We start from the raw sequence: 19,947 nt of genomic DNA, 5'->3' as shown, positions 1-19,947 counted from the left end.
ATATTTGAGCCTAGCTGAGAACGCTTTTGATCCTTGGTTCAATTACCCCTGGTAAAGGCACCAAGAACGGTTGAACCTCGTACCGACAGGTGAGTTCCATTCTACATAATTTTCTCGTAAATTTAAAAAATGAAGGTGAGTAATTTTCAAAAACCAATTTTCAAAACTTTGGTCGAGTTTGACTTGCAGGATCGTTTCTCTCTCTCTCGCAGAGGGAGGAAAAATTTTTGCAATGATAACACTGTGCATCACACGTTGTATTCAATATTCATTAGTCACAACATCACCATGAAATCCCTTGATTTCATGGTGAAACTGTTGTCGTGATAATCAAAGTAGCTGGAGTTGATCTGAAAAAAAAAATCAGTTCTGCTTTTCACGGTGAAAATTTGATTCACTGTGAAAGCTACTCAAGGACAAATCAAATCTACCAGAGTTGGTTGAAGATCTGCTGGAACTCTTCAAGGTCTGTCGTGAAAGTTCATTGCCAGATTTGTTCTCATTCTGCCGGATTTCTGTTCCTCCTAATCTCTGCCAGAATCAGGTTCACGGTGAACCTCTATTCTTCAACGTGAAAGTAAAAAGTTCAACGACAGAGCCATCTGTTGGAATCCTCTGTTCTATCGAAATTCTATTGTAGATCTGGCCGGATTTACTCGCATGTCTCTGCCAGATTAGCTATCCTCAGTTCACCGACGCTTGTGGTTCACTTCTCCGGCAGGTCATTGGCTGCTCTCTAGCAGTCATTCATTTCAGCCACCGTGACAGCCGACCTCACTTGTCGTGAGGTCAGGCTTCCTTTGCTCTGTTGTGAAAAGTTTTTTTTTCACGATTAGATTGTTTTTAAAAAGTTTTTCATGGCTATATATTATAAAAACATTTGAAATTCACGGTCTGTGTGATTTTTAAAGCTCATTTTCACAAACTATGTGTGTTTTTAAAACTCATTTTTATAGGTGACGTTCTTCTCGTATTGTAAGTGTTGCATTTTAGTTTTATTTTAGTCATCGCATTTTATAAATTTAGGCATTTTAGTTTTGATTTTTATGTATTGCCTTTGGTTTTAAGCATAGCATTTTATACATTTTAGGTATTTTAGTCATTTTAGTTTTTATGTATTGCATTCTTTTATTTCACACATTTTACAGTATTTTACATATTTTTTAGTATAGCGCTATTTGTTTTGTCTTTCTGCTTTGTGTGTTCGTGTTTTGCAAGAAAGTGCGGAGCAAAAGCAAGCGAGTGAGATACGTGGTGGTGCACGTTCGATGTGTGACACGAGCGGAAAAGACACATTTTGCTTTTCTTTTAGAATTTAGGAATTCAATTCAATTTTTGGGTTTGTAATAAAACCATTTTAAACCCTCTGCGTAGGGTATTCATTTGATGTAATAGTTAAGTAGTTTTATTTTCTTATACTTTTCATTTTGGCAATAAAGCGTAGTTTAGTTGCGTGTTTTGAATACAAGTATCCCCCGTTCTCTGATATCGACCCGGACTCCACCACTCGTGCAAGCCGGTTTTATTTTTGGTGTTTGGCTTTTACGTTGCTTTTCATATAAAAATATTTTCAAAAATCATTTTCACAAAAAGAGACATCACATATATTCACCGGTATGACATTCACAGATTTATAAGCACACACTTGTGTGTATCTGCAGATTCACATATTCATTTGTATGGCATTCACGAATTTATAAGCACACACTTGTGTGCATTTACAGATTCATATACCCACCTGTATAACATTCACAGATTCATAAGTACACACTTGTGCCATTTTTGCTTGAATTTACCCTAAGTTAAATTCGAACTTCACTACCGACTCTATTTTACAATTTTGATTTATTTAGGATTTTAGTTTTGAATAATCTACATAGTTAAACCTAAATTTGAACTTTATATTTATAATAAAATAACTCTCAATTGGGACATAAAAAGCAAGTTTATTTTATTTAAATAATCATAAAAAATTTGTGGGTGTTATAAGGATATTCCTAAAGAGGCTTTTCATGTTTATATGCTAAGTCGTGGAAACTTGAGCTATGTTGTTTCCAACTATGGCCTGAAAAGGCTCCTTATGTTTTCAGCTTTATACTTATTAGAATTAGAATGCTTTCTTACCAGACCAACAATAGTTTTGACCCAATTTTATGGAGGATACAGGTACTGAACCTGCAATGTAATATGCAGAGCATCGTGACACCAAGTTTTAGGGTTTCTCCATATTATGTTGGACATTTCATTCATAAAACCAATTTTATACAACACTACTTTACCAAGTACTGTTGTTTGTAATAAATAACTCATTTTGGTTTGCGTTCATAAAATACTTTGGTGGTCAATGAGTGCTTGGCCACATACTTGTGACTTGCCTGACATCTTCTAAAACCAACGACTAACTATCATTTATTTTTGCTGCTAAAGACTTTTTTCTAAATTCTGCTGTAAAGAAGAAAAAAAGAAATCCATGAATTATAACTCTAATTCAACAACACTCCTAAGGGTCATTGTGTCAGAGTTGGTTGTCCACCCGCAAGGGCTGAAGCGCTCGTGGAGGCCATAGATGCCAAGAGTGAGGTCCTGCATGCATATGAATAAAACATAATAGTAGTCCCTGACCACACAAAAATCGGCCCATGCTTCGAAAAACTGAGTGTGGTTTGGGGTATGTATTCCCTTGCTGTAGAATGCACTGGATTGCCTATGTGGCACTTGACATCCTAATAAGAAAGATTATGTCATTGAACCCCTCTATGGCATGACGGTGATGGTACTACTTTGAGTGACCTGTATGATGTTATGGACCGAAGAGTTCAAGTGACCTCCCATCACTCGAAGGTTAGAAAGTCGGGTTATCCTTAAGATCTAGGGATTGAACCCCGCTACTGCAGTAGAAGGATGCATCTGAACCATCCTGGTGGGTATCTCCCAGTATGAAAACTATTGCCCCACTATGGACAGGGTCATTAGGCCTTTGGGGTATACAAAATACATAGCATAATAAACCCCCAGATGATCGCATTAATGTCGAATTCATGATTCTCCAGCGTACCACGGGGTAAACTGTTAATATTGAAACAATGCATTAGCTATAGGTTCAACGATGAATGAATGAATGAATGTGCGTTAGTATTACTCATGCATAACCTTGTGAAAGGTATTGATATCGGTACACTGCTAGACCGATCAGGGCAAAGGACCCAAGGTGTATCTGCACGGCTAAGCTAAGCACAAGAAGCTCTTGCTTTAATTTGTGAGATACTGATACACTAAGTCGTGGAGACTTGAGCTACATTGCATTCAACTTCGGCCTGAAGAAGCTCCTCATATTTTCAAGCTTTATACTTGTTAGAATTGGAATGCTTTTCTACTAGACCAGAGATGGTTCTGACCCTATTTTATGAAAGATACAAGTACTAAACTTGCGATGTGATATACAGAGCAAGGCGACATCGAGATCCAAGGTTTCTCTAGACTGTGTTGGATATTTCATTTATAAAAACAACTTTATCTAATACTACTTTATCAAACTGTGTTGTTTATAATAAATAACTCATTTTGGTTTGCTTAAATAAAATACTTTGGTGGTCAATGAGTGCTTGGCCGCATACCTGTGACTTGCCTGGTGTCTTCTAAAACTGACGACTAACTATCATCTATTTTCGCTACTAAAAACTTTTTCTAAATTTCGTTGCAAAAAAAAAAAAGAAATGCATGATTTTTTTACTAAGTTTTGTTTTAGAATTTGGAGCGTTGCGAAAGTCATTCTATTTTATTAAGTTGTTAATTATTTTAAAACTATAGTCATTATGTTTATTAAGTTGTTAATGATTTTAAAACTATAGTCATTTTGTTTCATTTATGAAACTATAGTCATTTTGTTTTATTAAGCTAATAATGATTTTGAAATTATAGTCATTATGTTTTATTAAGCTGTTAATGATTATGAAACTATAGTAATTATATTTTATTAAATTGCTTATAATTTTGAAACTATAGTCATTTTATTTTATTAAGCTTTTAATGATTTTGAAACTATAGTCGTTATGTTTTATTAAGATATAAATGCATGCAATGCAATTATGTATAATGTAAATGCATAACTAAGTATGCAATGCAATGATGTATTATGTAAATGCATAGCTAAGTATGCAGTGTAATGATGTATGATGTAAATGCATGACTAAGTATGCAATAAAATGATGAATGATGTAAAGGCATGACTATGTTTGCAATGAAATGTTGTGTGACCTAAATACATAAATTATTTAGGCAATGAGAGTGAAGGTGAAGCATGATATTTTTGAGGTTCTATGTAAGTTTTAACAATATTTTCACCATGATTTGCCTATATTTGAGCATATGGTTCAAGGAACCTTCACATTGTCAATAAATATGCTTGTGTGGATGTTTTTATTATTGCATATGATACCATTATGCATGTAAGCCATGTCATTCATTTGATAGCTCAGCTTGAGTCGATTAAGAACCCACAAGTTGCACAAGGGCGTACCACACTACATGCATATATCCACACCTTCAGTGGCTGCACTCGCCTTCATCGACGAATTGCTCATATGGCATAAAGACGTCAAAGCAACGTGATTGAGTTAGGTTCATAACAACATCAAGTTATAGCTTTTGCCCTAAGAGGGTATTTGGGCTACTGAGCCCTGTTTGCCTTGCGGATCAAGGTACAAAGAATGTTAAATGCATTATTTAAGAAAACCTTGTAACTCATTCACACTTTACTTTAGAAAAGGTAGGAGGTACAACCTCTTGTGACACAAACATATGTAAATTCATTGACATGGCATACTAAATGTTTTATGCGAGTGATGGTGTCCCTTTGGTATCCAGTTACTCGAAGTTAGGAAGGCTAGGGTTATCCATGTCTCATAGGTGATACCCCTACTACTGTAGATAGTCTTAGATTGCAATCTTTATTGAACGTATAGCCTTTGTGGGAATTCTCTCGACCACAGGTCCTTCGCTTTGGATATCTGATCTTTTAGGTACTTTGGGGAAAAGAATTCATGTAGCATAATAAACACCTATCGTGACCTCATCAGATACGATGATTACACCCAAGTACCTGAGGATGTTAAGAAAGAAAAACAAGATATGCATTGACTCATAAAATGTTACTTATGCTTCATTGTTGGGATACATAATTGTTATCTACATTAATGTTGAGATATGTGTTGCTATTCACATTAATGTTGAGTTCTATGCTTGCTTTTTATTTTTGTTATATCGTGATATGATAAATTACTAAGTTATGATAATATGACTATGCTGAATGTTCTAGCATGTGCAATATTTTTGTTATTGTTTTAAACTTACCTGCTCGAAAGAGTCTGACCCCATTTTATGGGGATACAGATGATGAATGAAGGTGGTGTGATGGCGCGATGTGGTGGCGAGACCAAGGATCATATTTCTATATTTTTGTCAATCCTAAGACTTTTATATCTCAATTAGATTGAGATGTGTGACTTTCTTGTATGGACATGGTCCAATGATATTAGATACATTCAATCTTTGATGAAATGATATTATATCTTTACTTTAATTCTTGTGGAGTCATATTTTTGATGGAATAGTTTGTGTGTGGACTTGGATCAAAGTCCAAATCAGAATTAGACCCAGTCCAATCTTATTGTTATCAATTCGCTCATTTTAGTTGGATTATATTTAAGAAAAAAAAATGGTTGTGAATTTTCACTTATTTCTATCATACCTGTGAATTTTGTTTATTTTAATTTTTTAATTTGAGCAAAATTAAAGTTAAGTTTGTGTTAAAATTAGCTTAAATTCAAGAAAAATTCAAGAGTTTAAGTTGAACTAGAACTCTAGTTAGGTTTGTTATGAGTCGTGGATCTTGGAGAAGATCAGATTTGATGATTTCAGTTACGAGTTGGTTCAGAAAATGCAATTTTTAAAACTGACAAGCCTCTATTTTGGGTTTTCCAACTTGGATAAAGTTCAAAATTTGATTGTTTAAAATTGATCAGACTGTATTTTGGATCCAACCTAATTAAGTTGGATATAATATCCATGACATTTTGATTTAATTAGGGATGGATTGGGTTGGATATAACTCAAGACATTTGGATTCAATCTCATTGGATTTGACCCATAAGGTGGGGTACTTTGAATAAATTCATTATTGTTTCAACAAAAATTTTGGCTATCGGTGGCTCACCTATTGAATCAGAGTCTATCTTGATGTTTCTCATTTTGATAGCATTGAAATCAACTATCTACATCCCTAAATTAGTATTGATTTAAGCATTTTATGATAGACCAAAGTTCATGCCTAATAAGTCAAAAATCAATGTTTTTCAATGTTAACTAGATTTTCTTGCCGATTCATATGCGTATGATTAAATCTAAGACCACCACAATTATTTACGTTTTGAGGGCTATCAAATCAACTATTTAAATGTCGAATTCTGTTAAGTCTTTAGGTCCATAGGCCTCCTGAAAGGTTATCATGTCATTGGAGACCAATCCAAGGTAAGAAGTCTCCACCTTTCTTTTCTAGCTTAAGTAATTTTGAAATCTAATAAATATAACCCATAATTTATTTTTTTGTTTTATTAATAAAGAAGATTAGTAGATATTAACCTCTTATATTAGAGATGAGATTCTTGTCTAAGCCCATCTATAAATAGAGGCCCTCATGAAGAGGATTAACAAGGTTAATTATCCCTCACTCTCTCATTCTCATTAGAATTATTTAATCTTTCTCTCCACCGTCTTATTTTTCATTCTTCCTTCTTCTTGAAGCTTTTCTAGAAGCCATTGAAACTACTCTAAGGTTTGAAGGCGGGAGACAAAGGTCATACTTTATTTGAGAACCCGATTAAGGTATGTACATCAATCGCGTAGACATAAATCTATCCAAACGCACGAGATATGTGTAGAGACGATTTTTAGATTTCAACCAATGAGGATCAGACCTTGAAACACCTCTCTAATATTGGTTTTCAATTTAGAGAACACATTTTTTGTGGATCTATGTAACCTTGTAATAAAAAAGAAAAATGATTTTCAAAACGAGACTATTTTTGAGCTTCTAATATAAAAAATGATTTGGGGAAACTTGTTTTCTTGTTATTTGTTAGATCTTATTTGTTCCAGCATGATTAAGATGTTAATATTAGTTATATTGATGAAATATAAGTTATAAAGTTTCTAAAAATTTGGTATATGTTTGAATCCATGCTCTTGTATGCAAAAACATTTTTTAAGAAGGTTTTGGCAAAAATATTTTAGGGTTTTGATGTTTTATAATAAAGAAAGTTGATATGAGCATACATAGTAGTTTAGTTTATGTTTAGCATGATTAATCAGCATATTATTGCATAAATAAACCATGATTTCATGTTGTTTAAGGTTTCTTGTAATTCTTGAATAGATGAAATTTTATTTGAGATATTCCATGAAGGTTTTATGATTCTTAGATGATGAAGGTTAATGTTTTAGCAAGATTAAAATAAATATGATTAAAGATGTGTAGTATGATACTGTAAATATGTTTAGAGCATTGAAAACCATGATTAAATGGATTATAACATAATTTTTGTTCTTGCTTAATGAATCTTGCATGAGTTTAAAATCTTGGCTATTCTTTCATTTTTTGTTCTGACCAGTTTAAAAAAAAAATCGATCTATGTGAAAATGAAGACAATAAAAAAAATACAGGAGTCTTTTACACATCCAGAGCTTGAATTTAGAATCTTGTTTTGTTTTATTTGGCATAGTTTTGAGGCTGAAACGTCCATTATTATAGAGCACTTGTTTTCTGTTGTAAAACTCACAAATTTTTAATATTTTATGATAAATAACAATAAAGTAAGGCTAAAATATTATTCAAAATTAAGCTATAAATTTAATTATAATTCAAGTATTAATGGAAATTTAGAATAAATTTCAACTTGAGAATTTAGTCTGAATTAGGGTTTTAATTTTTAATCAGATTTAATGTGGATTTAAGCTGAACTTATATGAAAACTTAATTTGATTTTTAATGTTAGTCAGGATTTGAACTAAGTGTATACTTCAAATTACAAGTCTTATTGAATTTCGATTCCAGTTTCTAAAGTTTTATCAATTCGAATTTGGATTTGAATTCAGATTTAATAAATATGTCTTAAATACTATGATTAGATTTGAGTTTGATTCAAATCTAAATCAAGACTCAATTGAATGTCAATTCAAAATTTAAATCTTTGTTGAAACTAAATTTAGAATTTGAATTTAAGTTTTAATGTAATAACTGTGATATTTTGATAATTAATAAATAAATAAAAATGAATTTTTATATTTAATTTAAGTAAAATATAGAATCTTAATTAATGCTAAATTGAGATTTAATTTGTGTATTAGAAAGAGTCAAAATTTAATCAAGGGATGAAATTGAACTTAAATTTAATACTAAATTGGATTTATATTATATTTTAATTTAATTCATTATAAAAGAATTTGCATTAAGAATTTAATTTAATATAAATTAAATTTAAAGTCAATTTAGATCTTATTTTTATTCAGATGTAATGAGGGTTTGTAGGGTTTATAAAAAATTAAAAATGTGGACAAAGAAGCCACAGGCTTAGGGTTTTCTAGAAAGTCAAAATATATTTTCCTAAATAGTCTTTGAAAATTTTGAATTGACCCTTAAGGGATTAATTAAAATAAGTAATTTAAATAATTAAGATTTTAGAAATGTAATTGCTAAAACTTAATTAGGGTAGACTCAATTTAGATTCCATGTATTTACATTTGCATTTATGAAAGGTTCATTTGAATTTAATTTAAATTAAATTAGAATTTCATTTAGTAGAATGGAATTCAAATAGTAATTGTATTATATAAATTGGTAGGAGTCCATAGGTCAGCCATCCCATCCTATGTGGCATCCTAATTTAAAGTTTAAAATGATAAAAACAAAAATTAACTTTAAATTAGAGTTAAAATGAAACTTACCAAAAACCAAGTAAAGGAGGAAAAAGTCAAAACTTACCATTTTCTAAAATCAAGCCCCATAAGGGGGGGCACCAATCACAAAGATCTTTAGAAGGGTCCAGCAAGGGCTGGATCAATGAAAAGAATAGGCATCAAGGGAAAAAGGAAAGAGAGAAAAGAACAAAAAAAAAAACATTAGCCAACTTGCTTGCCAAGCAAGCAAGTTGGACCTTTTTTCTTTAAAATTTGGAAAGGGGGTCAACCCCATGGGGAGGAGGTCGACCAGCCCTTGTAATTCTATACATTATATACTACATATAATATATATTATGATATATAATACATATTATATATCCTAAGCTAACAAAAAGAAAATACAGTAAAAAAAAGAAGAAATTGAAAAAAAAAGTAGAGAGGGATGGGATTTGGAAACAACCTTGATTTAGATCAACGACTGGGATTCTCCAGCCCTTGACCTCCCCTACTCCCTATTTAAGCAAGGGAGGGGCTCATGACCCCCCTATTTGAGATTTTTTTCCAAAAGCTTCTTCTCCCCCAATTTCTTCTATTTTTTTCCTTTTCTCTCTCTTTTCCACACCAAAGCCTTGGTGTTTTTTCTCTTGGGTATACAAGAGAGGGCTTCACGTGGTTGAGGAGGACTCGAGGAGGGTTTCGTTGAGGTCATAGTACATTGTGAACACCTCAAATTTTTAAAAAATTTAAAAATTCCCCTTTTACCCATGGCCCCCATCTTCTGAATAAATTGGGTCAACTTCTAATCATTTCTCGGATTCATTTTCCGAAATACAATTTCATCTTCTGTGCTTGATCCAATCTCGGATCCAGATCTGATACCCAAATCCAACTCTAAGTCTGAAACTTCTATTTTCAAGAAAAAAAATCAATTCTCTGTATTGGTTCAAGATCCAATCTCAATTCGAGATCCAAACTCGAGTTTTTCCTAAAAAACTCAGATCTAGATCCATTTTGAAGCTCATTCTTTAAAATTAAATTATGTTATTTCAAAAACCTTCTTTTTTGTAAAATCCTCAAAGATTTCAAAATTATTATTTTTGTGAGCCTTATCTAGGTCCCACCTGTAAAACCCCTCTTAAATTCCTCGTATTTTAGGTTTTCTCTCAAAAACATAAAAAAGATTTCAAAAAATATAGCTTTTACACTATTTTAAAAAACCTTGTAAATCACAACCTTGTTTTGAAATTTCAAAAAAAACTAAAGGACCCTTGCTGAAAATTCTCTAATGGTCTTCCGTTATAAAAACAAGCCGCAAGATGTCTCTCCTGATCCGTTTCCACCCTTCCATTGCTCTGATCGCTTTTCACCTTTCCTCCTTTACCTCTCAATGATCTGTTTCCACCCTTCCATTGCTCTGATCACTTTTCACCTCTCCCCCTTTACCTCTCAATGATCCGTTCTCACGCATCCCCCTTCTCTTTCTTCTTTCTCTCCCTTTTTCTTCTTCTTCTCCTTCTTTTTCTTTCTTCCTTCTGAATTTTCTCCTCATCTTTCCCTAGTTCTCTCTTCCTTATCGATGAAGGAGCCTTACCTTGCAGCAACATACAGAAGCACCACCTTCTTTCTCTCAATTGAAGCAGATTCATGGTAAGAATCCCCTTTCGCTTCTCCCTTTGTTTCCCTTTTTTGTGAATTTACATTTTCTTTTTTTCTTTTTTTCTTTTTTTCTTTCTCTTAGATTTTTTATTTTCTGTTTATTGAAGCAATGTATGCAACGTCGATCTGCCTATGGCAGCATCGACTTGTATTTTGCAATAGAGCTTCACCCTTTTTTGGGTTACATTCCTTTCATTATTGTTTTACGTATTCTGATTTTTTGTATCTCCATTACGTTCTTCCATTTCATTACATATTAGTTGTGGACAAATCACTACATTTCATTCTCAACTACCTATTGTTTAGCATTTGTTCTTTTATTTATTTTACACTTTGTTTCTAGCATTATAATTCTGTATGTTTTTCTTTAATTTTAAGTCGAATGCGGCATCTCATTTGGCAATTCTTCTTCTAATTTTTGTGAGTTTTTCATTTGCTGCTATCTGATATTCATTTTAATCACTTGATTCAACTTCATCTCTGTCGTAGCATCGTAGATACATCTGATTGCGATTTTTCATTTTCGTTTCCTGTTATAATTTGATTTTCTTTTTTATTCTCTGTTTCATTTGAATTCTTGTTTGCATTTTTTTGTTTTCTGTTGTTGATCTCTCTTTGATTTTCTATATTCGTTCCATTCACTGCCTTATATCCATTCACCCCTTTCTAGCACATTCACTATTGTCATCTGATCAAACACAGATCTGCAAGCTCTCTAGCTTCAGATCTGTGTCGAGATCTCGCTCCATCATCAACCCATAGAATGAGGAGTGGATTGATTCCAATGAGCATCCTTCCTGGCAATAATGCTCTAATTATTGTAAAATCCACCATGATGAGTTCTGCTGGAGCAATAAAAACTGGTTTGCATGGTAAGGTTTTACACATATTTCACAGTTATCATGGTTCAATATGGGAATCTGTAGAGGGTGGCCAGCTGGTACCTAATGCAGGGTTCTTAGAAGGTTAGTTATTAAGACTCAACTTTGTTCAAGGTCAACACTCCATGTGAAGATGTTCCTAATGATGAAGGCCATTCACATGCCCCTGGTGCTAATGAAACATATGAAGAAGTGATGGCTTTGGAGGAGGCAGGTTCCGAATTGAATGCTAGTGACCCTGATTGGAAAAAGGGAAGTAATGTTTCCTCATTTTTTTTATAATCTAATGTCATTCATGTAGCATGTTATTAATCCAGTGATTACAATAGTTTATTAGAAATCTCTCTATTATTGGATTAATTCATAGGTGTAGTATTTCCATTTTTAGTCTTTTTCTTGGTAATAGTGTAAATCGTGAAGTTGTGTTAGACAGGTCCAACAGATCATGTTTTCTTCCTGTCACCGTATTCTAAGTTTCATTTTGTTAGTTATTTAGTCAATAGTTGTTTTAATATACATGTAAGGTCCACAATATTTTTAAGGTAATACTATGCGAAGTATTTTAGAGTATGGAAATTTCTTGTGCTATTTAGAAAATTTCTCATTTTGTACCTGTATGGATACGCGAGGTCCAGAATCGCGTAAGTAAAATATAAGTAGCGATTGAGGGAAATCCGTGACGAATTAACCTCTGAAATTTTAAGGGTAAATTCATAATGTAATTATTTAGTTTGTCCCAAAATTTGGGACCCAAATGACTAAAAAACCTTGTCAGTGTATGTGAATTTATGAAGATTGCGTAGCAATAGAACGGGAGTCAAAAGAGAACAATTTTCTGTAAGAGATGAAAATTTCTTCTTAGATAAGCTTTAGAAAGGTAATTGTATTGGAAATTTAAGAAAAATATATGTTATGATATATATATTTGATCTTAATTAACGAATTTAGTGAATTATGGTAAAATCATTTTAGGCGAGTTAGTCAAGAGGGTCGACCAAGCCCTTGGTTGACCACTTTAGGTCATAATGGGACGATGGAGGCCACGAAGACTAGCTAGTCAAGTTGACCAGCTGGAACTATGGCATATTCGTAAAAAAATGGGGCAAGTCCCATAGGGAGGGCCACGATTGGCCCAACCCCCCATTAGCGTTACCTCATGGTGAGGCATGAGGCCTCATTATGAGGGTGGGGCGCCCCTCCAAGGCAACTGCATGGGGTTGCGCCCCATGGGATTTTGAAAATCCCTTTATGCTCTTTTCAAAAGAGGGCATTGATGGGGAGTGCACCATTCCAAGTAGTGCATGGGGTTGCACCCTATGGCACTTAGGTAAGTTTTTACTTCTTTTCAAAGGGTGCACATGCATTGGCTAAGAGAGGCGGCCTTGTAGAGCATTCATTGCATTTCTAGAGCATAGAGGGGTGTAAGACGCCCCATAGCCACCCATCTCCTACTACTTCAATCCCAGCCCTTGAGGCTTTAGCCTTGGAATATAAAAGCATTTAGTCAAAGAGAGAGAAGGCATTTTTTTCTGGAGTTGGCGAGTTTGGATCTCTCTCTCTCTCTCTCATTTCCCTCTTCTTCCAACCATGGGGTGTGGGATTCTTGTGCGTGGTTGTGAGGGTGTTAGGCACCATCTTCGTGGAACTCCAAGCTTCTCCTCCACCTCCACCTCCATCTCCATCCGGATAGTAAGGTGAAGGACTACGGTGTCATACCTCCATTCTCTTCGGTATTGCATGTAGTATGAGACATGAAGCCACAAAACCGAATGTATGTGAGAAATGCACGGCTTTGGGTGGATTAGAAGTCATTTTGGCATTTTGGAGCATGGTTGAGCATTTCTCTATTCGGTTTTGTTGCGCTTCATATTTACTTTCTGTAAAATGTTTGAAGCTTGCACATTGCTTGTGTATTTTCATTCGGCCCACGTATACTAGTTATTTTTGCTTGATTCTTTTCCTTTCTTATGTGTGTGCCTTTCAACAAAGAGGAAGAAAGAAACATTTTCTTTTTTTGTTTTGTTCTTCTCCTTTTTGTTGGTTTTGGTTCTAAACCTTTCATGCGTGAGCAACCGATTTGGTTATGCTTGTGATGACCTCAGCCCCTCTCAAAATTCATGGGGATGGTTGAGGTACATGTTAATCTACCAGGTGAGTCCAGATTGGGCACATTCGTAGCCCAGTCGAGACGTTGCAACGCCTTCCTCTTTTTCCATTTCGTTTCCCTTACCTTCAATGTTTCTTTTCCTTCTGTCAAGGGTCTTTTCATTTTTTTTTAGGGTATTCGGTTGTTTTATCCCCTGCTGGGACAGACCTGACCAGGTGCACCCTGGTTCGAGCAGGGCTCGGCCAGGTGCACCCAGCCTATGGGCCACTCTCTTGGCGCGTCAGGGTGTTGGGTGCCAACACGCACCCCGGGAGTCTTATCGACCTTAGGTTGGGCTGTAGGCCCTCCACACTCAGCGGGACCTGGTCTGAGCAGGCTCAGACCAGGGGGTCTCTCGGACCACAAGGGACCAGACCTGCATCCAGGCCTTAGTCGCGGTCTTTAGGTGGGCGTCGAGTGCTAACCGCACTCGAGTAGCATTTGGGGGTTCTGCCGTATGCCAGACCAGTGTCGGTCAGACCTGCATGGTCTGGTCCAGAGGACCAGACCCATGCGTTTTAGCCCTAACCTTTGGCACCTATGCAGCAGGGAGCTGTCGGGTGCTAGCTGCGCCCGAGCATCCCGTTGTTTGGGTGCTTTCTTGTTGGCTGACACCCATGTCAGCCCCCTGGTCCAACCATAAGGCTTAGACCAGGGTCTTGAATCAATCTGTGGGTCTCCGTAACCCATCGGGTTGCTTTGATCATTTGGAGGAACCGGGTGAGGGTGCACTCCGATTGGCCTCATGGAACTTCTGGGTGTGCTCATTGCACCGTGTGGCACACTAAGTTGAACCTAGTGGTCTGGTGTGACCCAAGGTTCCAACCACCTCGACAACAAGTTCAATGTTTTTAAGCTCAGATTCTCACGTATATGCAAAGTTAAGTGAAAGAAGCATGTGTTCGAGCATTGCCTCGAACCTTGAGCTTACTAATTTTGGTGGGTGCGGGTTCGTTGTTCGACAACCCCATTTAGTCTTTGGCAGCATAGTAGGTGTGTGTCCGGAGTGGCCTCGAGGCCACAATAGGTGTCTCAAGCACTTTGGCACCCTATGCCTTGATTTTGGCATATTCGAGTGAGCAAATGATGAGTGAACCCATCCGGATTTTTAGTGGGCTCTTCGCTGCCCTGTTTTAGATGGACTCGAGGAGCGACTCAGTATGTGGTGCTATGCCACCGATGCATATGATTTTTTTTCACCGATTAAGGTTTTGGTCATCTTATCAAAAACCATCATTTTTGCGACGGTTGTCTCCATATAGTACGGCAACCCATACCGGGGTAACGCTAATGTTGTTCCCATAAGTTAGGAATATCCCATATTTCATTCTCGACATGTAAGTGTGACGAATTCATGAATCATCTTATGGAATTGGTTCCCCTTTGTCAGCATCAGAGCAAGATGTTTTGCGAACATTAGTAACCCAGTTATGCATATACGTATAATTGTCCTCGTGACATATTTACATCATTTCTTCCGCAAGTGCGGCGATCCACCTTGGAAATGAGAATGTAATTCCCATACAAATGGGAATATCTAAAAATTCAATCTCAACACATGAGTGTACCAAAATCATAAATCTTCCTATGAAAGTGGCCTCGCTATGCGAGAATTGCCAAATTAAGACTTTTGAAGTTCTAATTGCATGAAATTATAATTAGGAGCTTCTAATACTTATCTCAGCTTGATGTACTTGCAATTATGTTTACGTTATGCTCTTGAATTGCATATTCTATGAAATTATGGAATTGTACACTCACATGCACATTATCATAGAAATGTGGTTCCTAGATATGTATATGTATCTTTGCCTCTGTTTTTTAAATTGTGCAAATAACTTGAGATCATGTGATTCTTAGCCCGCACTCGCATGTAGCACATCTTGACACTTGTACTACTTTTTATGTACCTCAAAAGGGTACACTTTGGTCTCGTGTTACAGACATAGATGAGTGCACAAGGTGCACAACACACTCTGATGTGAGGAATGATCACAAAAACTTAAACACCATAGGGTTTGAAAACACACTGATTGTGGTTGTTAGACTCAGTTGAAGTCTTTGGGCGATGGCCCCTTGTGTCGTGAGTGAGCTCACGTATGTTTGTACCCTAGTAATGAGAAAGATAAAATAGTGTTATGATCGCTTTCATGAGCGATGTACTTTTGTTAGCCGCGTAAGGCTGAGCACGTGAATGGGTAGGCTAAGTCCTCGTTTGCGTACTCCACAGGGACCACGGGGCATAAATACCTCGAAAGGAGGTGTGACTTGATAAATTAGCCTAAGAAAGATAAACCTGCCGCACCCCATTCACAAAATAGTTCATCTTAGAGAGGGTGGATGGTACAACCCTGAGTGACTAGTTGTTACTATGACACATGTTTTGACAGGAGCTGTAGTGTCCTTTGACTTTCAATCACTCAGAGTTAGGGAGATCGAGGTGATCTTTTAAGATACCTCACTACTGCAGTAGTATGGATTGCAATCCTTACCTATGTGAGAGTTTCTGTCAGCTTTGTGTTGCTCGCATGAGGTTTACTCGGTCTGTAGCATCCCTGGTTACCACATTAGAAATTAAATAAAAGACACAGGGTGCATGGCTCACAGAATGCGTGGTTCCTTCTCATACCCAAAGGAGTAATTAGAAGAACTTAAATACTAACCAATCACAGCTGACGTACCTTAGTAGTTCTTTACTTGCTCTATTTTTCGTACCTTTCCTAGCTACTTGTGTTTAATAGTGCTCAGTTCCCTATTTTACTGCTTTAGCTGGTTTGTACTTGTTACATATGGACTTACTTGACACAAGCACATGTATCTATTGTTTCACATGTTCTATGATATATACATGCTTCTTCCTTGAGAAATAGAAATATGATGTATTGTTCTTCACCACCTCATAAGAGTGCTGACCCCGTTTCATGGGGATGCAGGTGATGAATAAGTACAATGGCAATGCGACGACACACGATGGAGGCTTGGGGACCCACACTTATCTGCTGATCCTGCACTTGTCCAATTTTGGGGTTTCGAGGGAATGATCCCCCTATTTTGAGAGACTAACAAATTTGTTGCACTTTTGTCTCATTTTGTATCTTTAAACTTATGGGTTATATAATCCTTAAAACTTAAATTTTGTACTCTTGTGGATTTCGATAGACATAAATGCTTTACTTACCTGTGGTCTGCTCAAACTTACGGACTTGTTACTTAGTTATACCTTTTGCCTTGCTTTCCACTGTTTATCGTAAAACTATTTCAAAAAAAAAAATCCTCAAAAATTCAAAGGATTTTTCCAAGGTCGGGGTTTGGGGCACCATAGAGATTGGTATCAAAGCAACTTTAAGTGTGGTCCAAGACTTCAGTGTGCATCGTCTATCGCATTGTAAGTATGTTTAAATCTGAATATATGTTATTTACATGTCCCTTACCTCTTAGTTAGAATTGTATGCCTAATTATATGTGCATGGGTTAGATGTCGACGAACCCAAGTTACGAGAAGATTTTGAAAGCTCTCCAAGACTTGGTTCAAGGCGAGGAATCCTTGGGCCGAGCGGTTCAACACCTAGCTCGAGGTGTCCACATGATGGCACGACAGGCACCTTCGTGTGCCAGGTGTCTTATGGATCACGCGGGACAGATCTGTCCACATGAGTTGTGTGATTGCCCCTACTATGGTCTTAGGGGGCATATCGAAGAAGAATGTTAGACAAAGCTTCATGATGAGTTCTGGAAGAGTAACGCTGACAATATTGATGATGTATCCTCGGTCACTAGATTGGAGGTTGTTGAAGTGGACAGTCAGGAAGGAGATAGGCGTGGTTCGCCAAACTCGCCTTAGTACTCACCCGAATCTTATCCATATGTGGTTTCCTTGGAGTTTATGTCAGATCCTCCTATGCCTCCAGTACTGATGGAAGCTCAAGAAATATCTGATACGCCCTTGAGAACTCTTGCTTCTCCTTCTCATGTCAGGCCGCGACGATGTGGAAGTCAGAAGGATTACCGTGACTTTTACACCAGTAAGCCTTGATGATGTTATTTTGTTTTGTTGGAGACACTGAGTCAGTGTTCCGTTTTTGGGTTTGCTTATGTGTTTGGTAGTGTTTTGTAACCCTGTCTTTGACAAAGGGTATTTTGGGCATGTAATGCATGAAACTTCTTTATTAATGTAATGAAATTCTGATTTTAAGAACTTGTCTCATTGCTTATACGTTGTTTGCTTGTTTAAGATGGAATGGAGTGCTCGTTGTGATGATCTGATGGCTTCGATCAACAACCTTACTGAGGTAGTTGGCCGTCAGGCAGAGACTGTGAGAAACATGGGTGACCATATGCAACAGGCCACTCAAGTTCAGGAGACGCTAACACCAATTCTTACTCCAGTTCCTGCTACAGCGATTCCCTATAAGCAATTCATGGGTATGAACCCTCCTTCTTTCGACGAGAAATTGACACCAGAAGCAGCAAAAGATTGGGGGAGAGAGATTGAGCGGATTTTTTGGATTCTGCAAGTGAATGATGACAAGAAGGTTGATTTCGGGACATACCGTCTCCGAAAGGATGTTGAGAGGTGGTGGGCTATCACCTGGGAGATCAAGTTTGAGAACCAACCTATCACCTGGGAGTAGTTCGTGGAGACCTTTTACGAACATATTTTCTGGCTCATGAGAAGAGCAAAAAGATGCAAGAATTCCTTGATCTACAACAAGAAAATTCTATGTTGGCGGAGTACGTTACTCATTTCCGCAGTCTTGAGAGATATTCTCCCAACCTTTATGCCACTAAGAAGGATCGAGCGTTGAAATTCGCTCGAGGATTGAAGCCTGATTTACACACCAAGGTGTATACCCGCACACCTACGACCGTTGATGAGGCTCTTGAGACAGCCTCACTTTTAGAACAAGATTGGTCTGAGTCCCAAAGGATACAATCTTTCAAAGGGCAGCAACAGCAACAGCAAGGCCAAAAGAGTTGGCCTAAGAAGCTTCAATTTCAGAGGCACCAGGGTGGAAAGAAATTCCATCCACCTTCGAAGAAGAACCAGTACAACAACAACCAACAACATCAGTATCAACATTGACGACCCCAGTACCAATAGCCACAGTGCCAGCCTCAGAGGCAGATCGCAGCAGCAGCAGGATGTCCCAAGTATCCTGTCGACCATTCGGGTCGACCTTGCCCTCGTGACACCGGGGAATGTCTCTATTGTGGCAAGATGGGCCACTACATAAAGGATTGTCGGAAGAAGCAGTTAGATGATAAAAAAAGGAACGCACCAAGAACATCACAACCAATTCAACAGAGACAGTCTCAACAACACCAACTGCAGCAGTCGCATTAGCAGAAACAAGGCAACCAGAAAGCTATCGCAGGACGTGCCTACGCAGCAACAGTAGAACAAGTGACCAAAGGCGAGTTGGTCCAAGGTACTATTCTAGTTACAGGTCATGCAACTTTTACGTTATTTGATTGTGGTGCTTCGCATTCCTTTATATCTGTCAGATTTGCTAGAACATTGCCTTTGACCATAGAGTCTTTGAATTACCCGTTGGAGGTTCGTACTCCGACAGGTGATCAGTCATTTTGTAATTCTTATATTTCGAGCATCGAGGTGTCGGTGGCAGGGCAGAACTTGTCAGCTGACGTAATCCTGCTAGATATGATTGAGTTTGATGTCATTCTAGGCATGGATTGGTTGTTTGAGTATCATGTTCAAGTTCTCTGTAGAGAAGGCAGAGTAGTCTTATTTCCGCCTAATCATCCTGTTTTAGAAATCAAACTTTCTCGACCATTGCGAGATAGTCATTTGATTTCTTCTTTTAAAGCCCAGAAGTATTTACAAAATGGGGGTACTGCATTTTTGGTCAGTATTACCCCAGTAGAGCCTGAGTTAGTTTCAATCGAGGACTTGGACGTAGTTCGAAAGTTCCTTGATGTGTTCCCAAATGAATTGCCTGGATTACCTCCAAAACATGGGATTGAGTTTTATATCGAGTTGTTGCCTGGAACTACTCCTATTTCCAAGGCACCGTATTATATGGCTCCGACAGAGCTTGAAGAGTTGAAGCGACAATTGGAAGAGCTTTTGGAACAAGGTTTTATCTGACCTATTGCATCCCCCTGGGGTGCACCAATATTGTTCGTAAAGAAGAAAGACAAATCTTTGAGGTTGTGCATCGACTACAGGATGCTCAACCAAGCGATGATTAAGAATAAATGCCCGTTACCAAGGATCGAGGACCTTTTCGATTAGTTGCAGAGAGCAAGGATTTTCTCGAAGATAGACCTCAGATCAGGTTATCATCAGCT

General features: G+C 37.0%; 1 protein-coding gene across 1 annotated transcript; it reads left to right on the top strand.

Moving 5' to 3' along the window:
- Positions 1–19,324: 19,324 nt before the first annotated feature.
- Positions 19,325–19,744, top strand: LOC149828538 (uncharacterized). The gene has a single exon (XM_090017076.1). The coding sequence runs from the start codon at positions 19,325–19,327 to the stop codon at positions 19,742–19,744; it is 420 nt and encodes a 139-aa protein (XP_089873202.1).
- The last annotated feature ends 203 nt before the right edge of the window (positions 19,745–19,947 follow it).

This window comes from Nuphar pumila, chromosome 9 (assembly GCF_984573655.1).
Source record: "Nuphar pumila chromosome 9, dmNupPumi1.hap1.1, whole genome shotgun sequence".
Taxonomy (NCBI): domain Eukaryota; kingdom Viridiplantae; phylum Streptophyta; class Magnoliopsida; order Nymphaeales; family Nymphaeaceae; genus Nuphar; species Nuphar pumila.
Note: the sequence above shows the minus strand (reverse complement) of the source record. Positions and strands in the feature narration are given on the sequence as shown.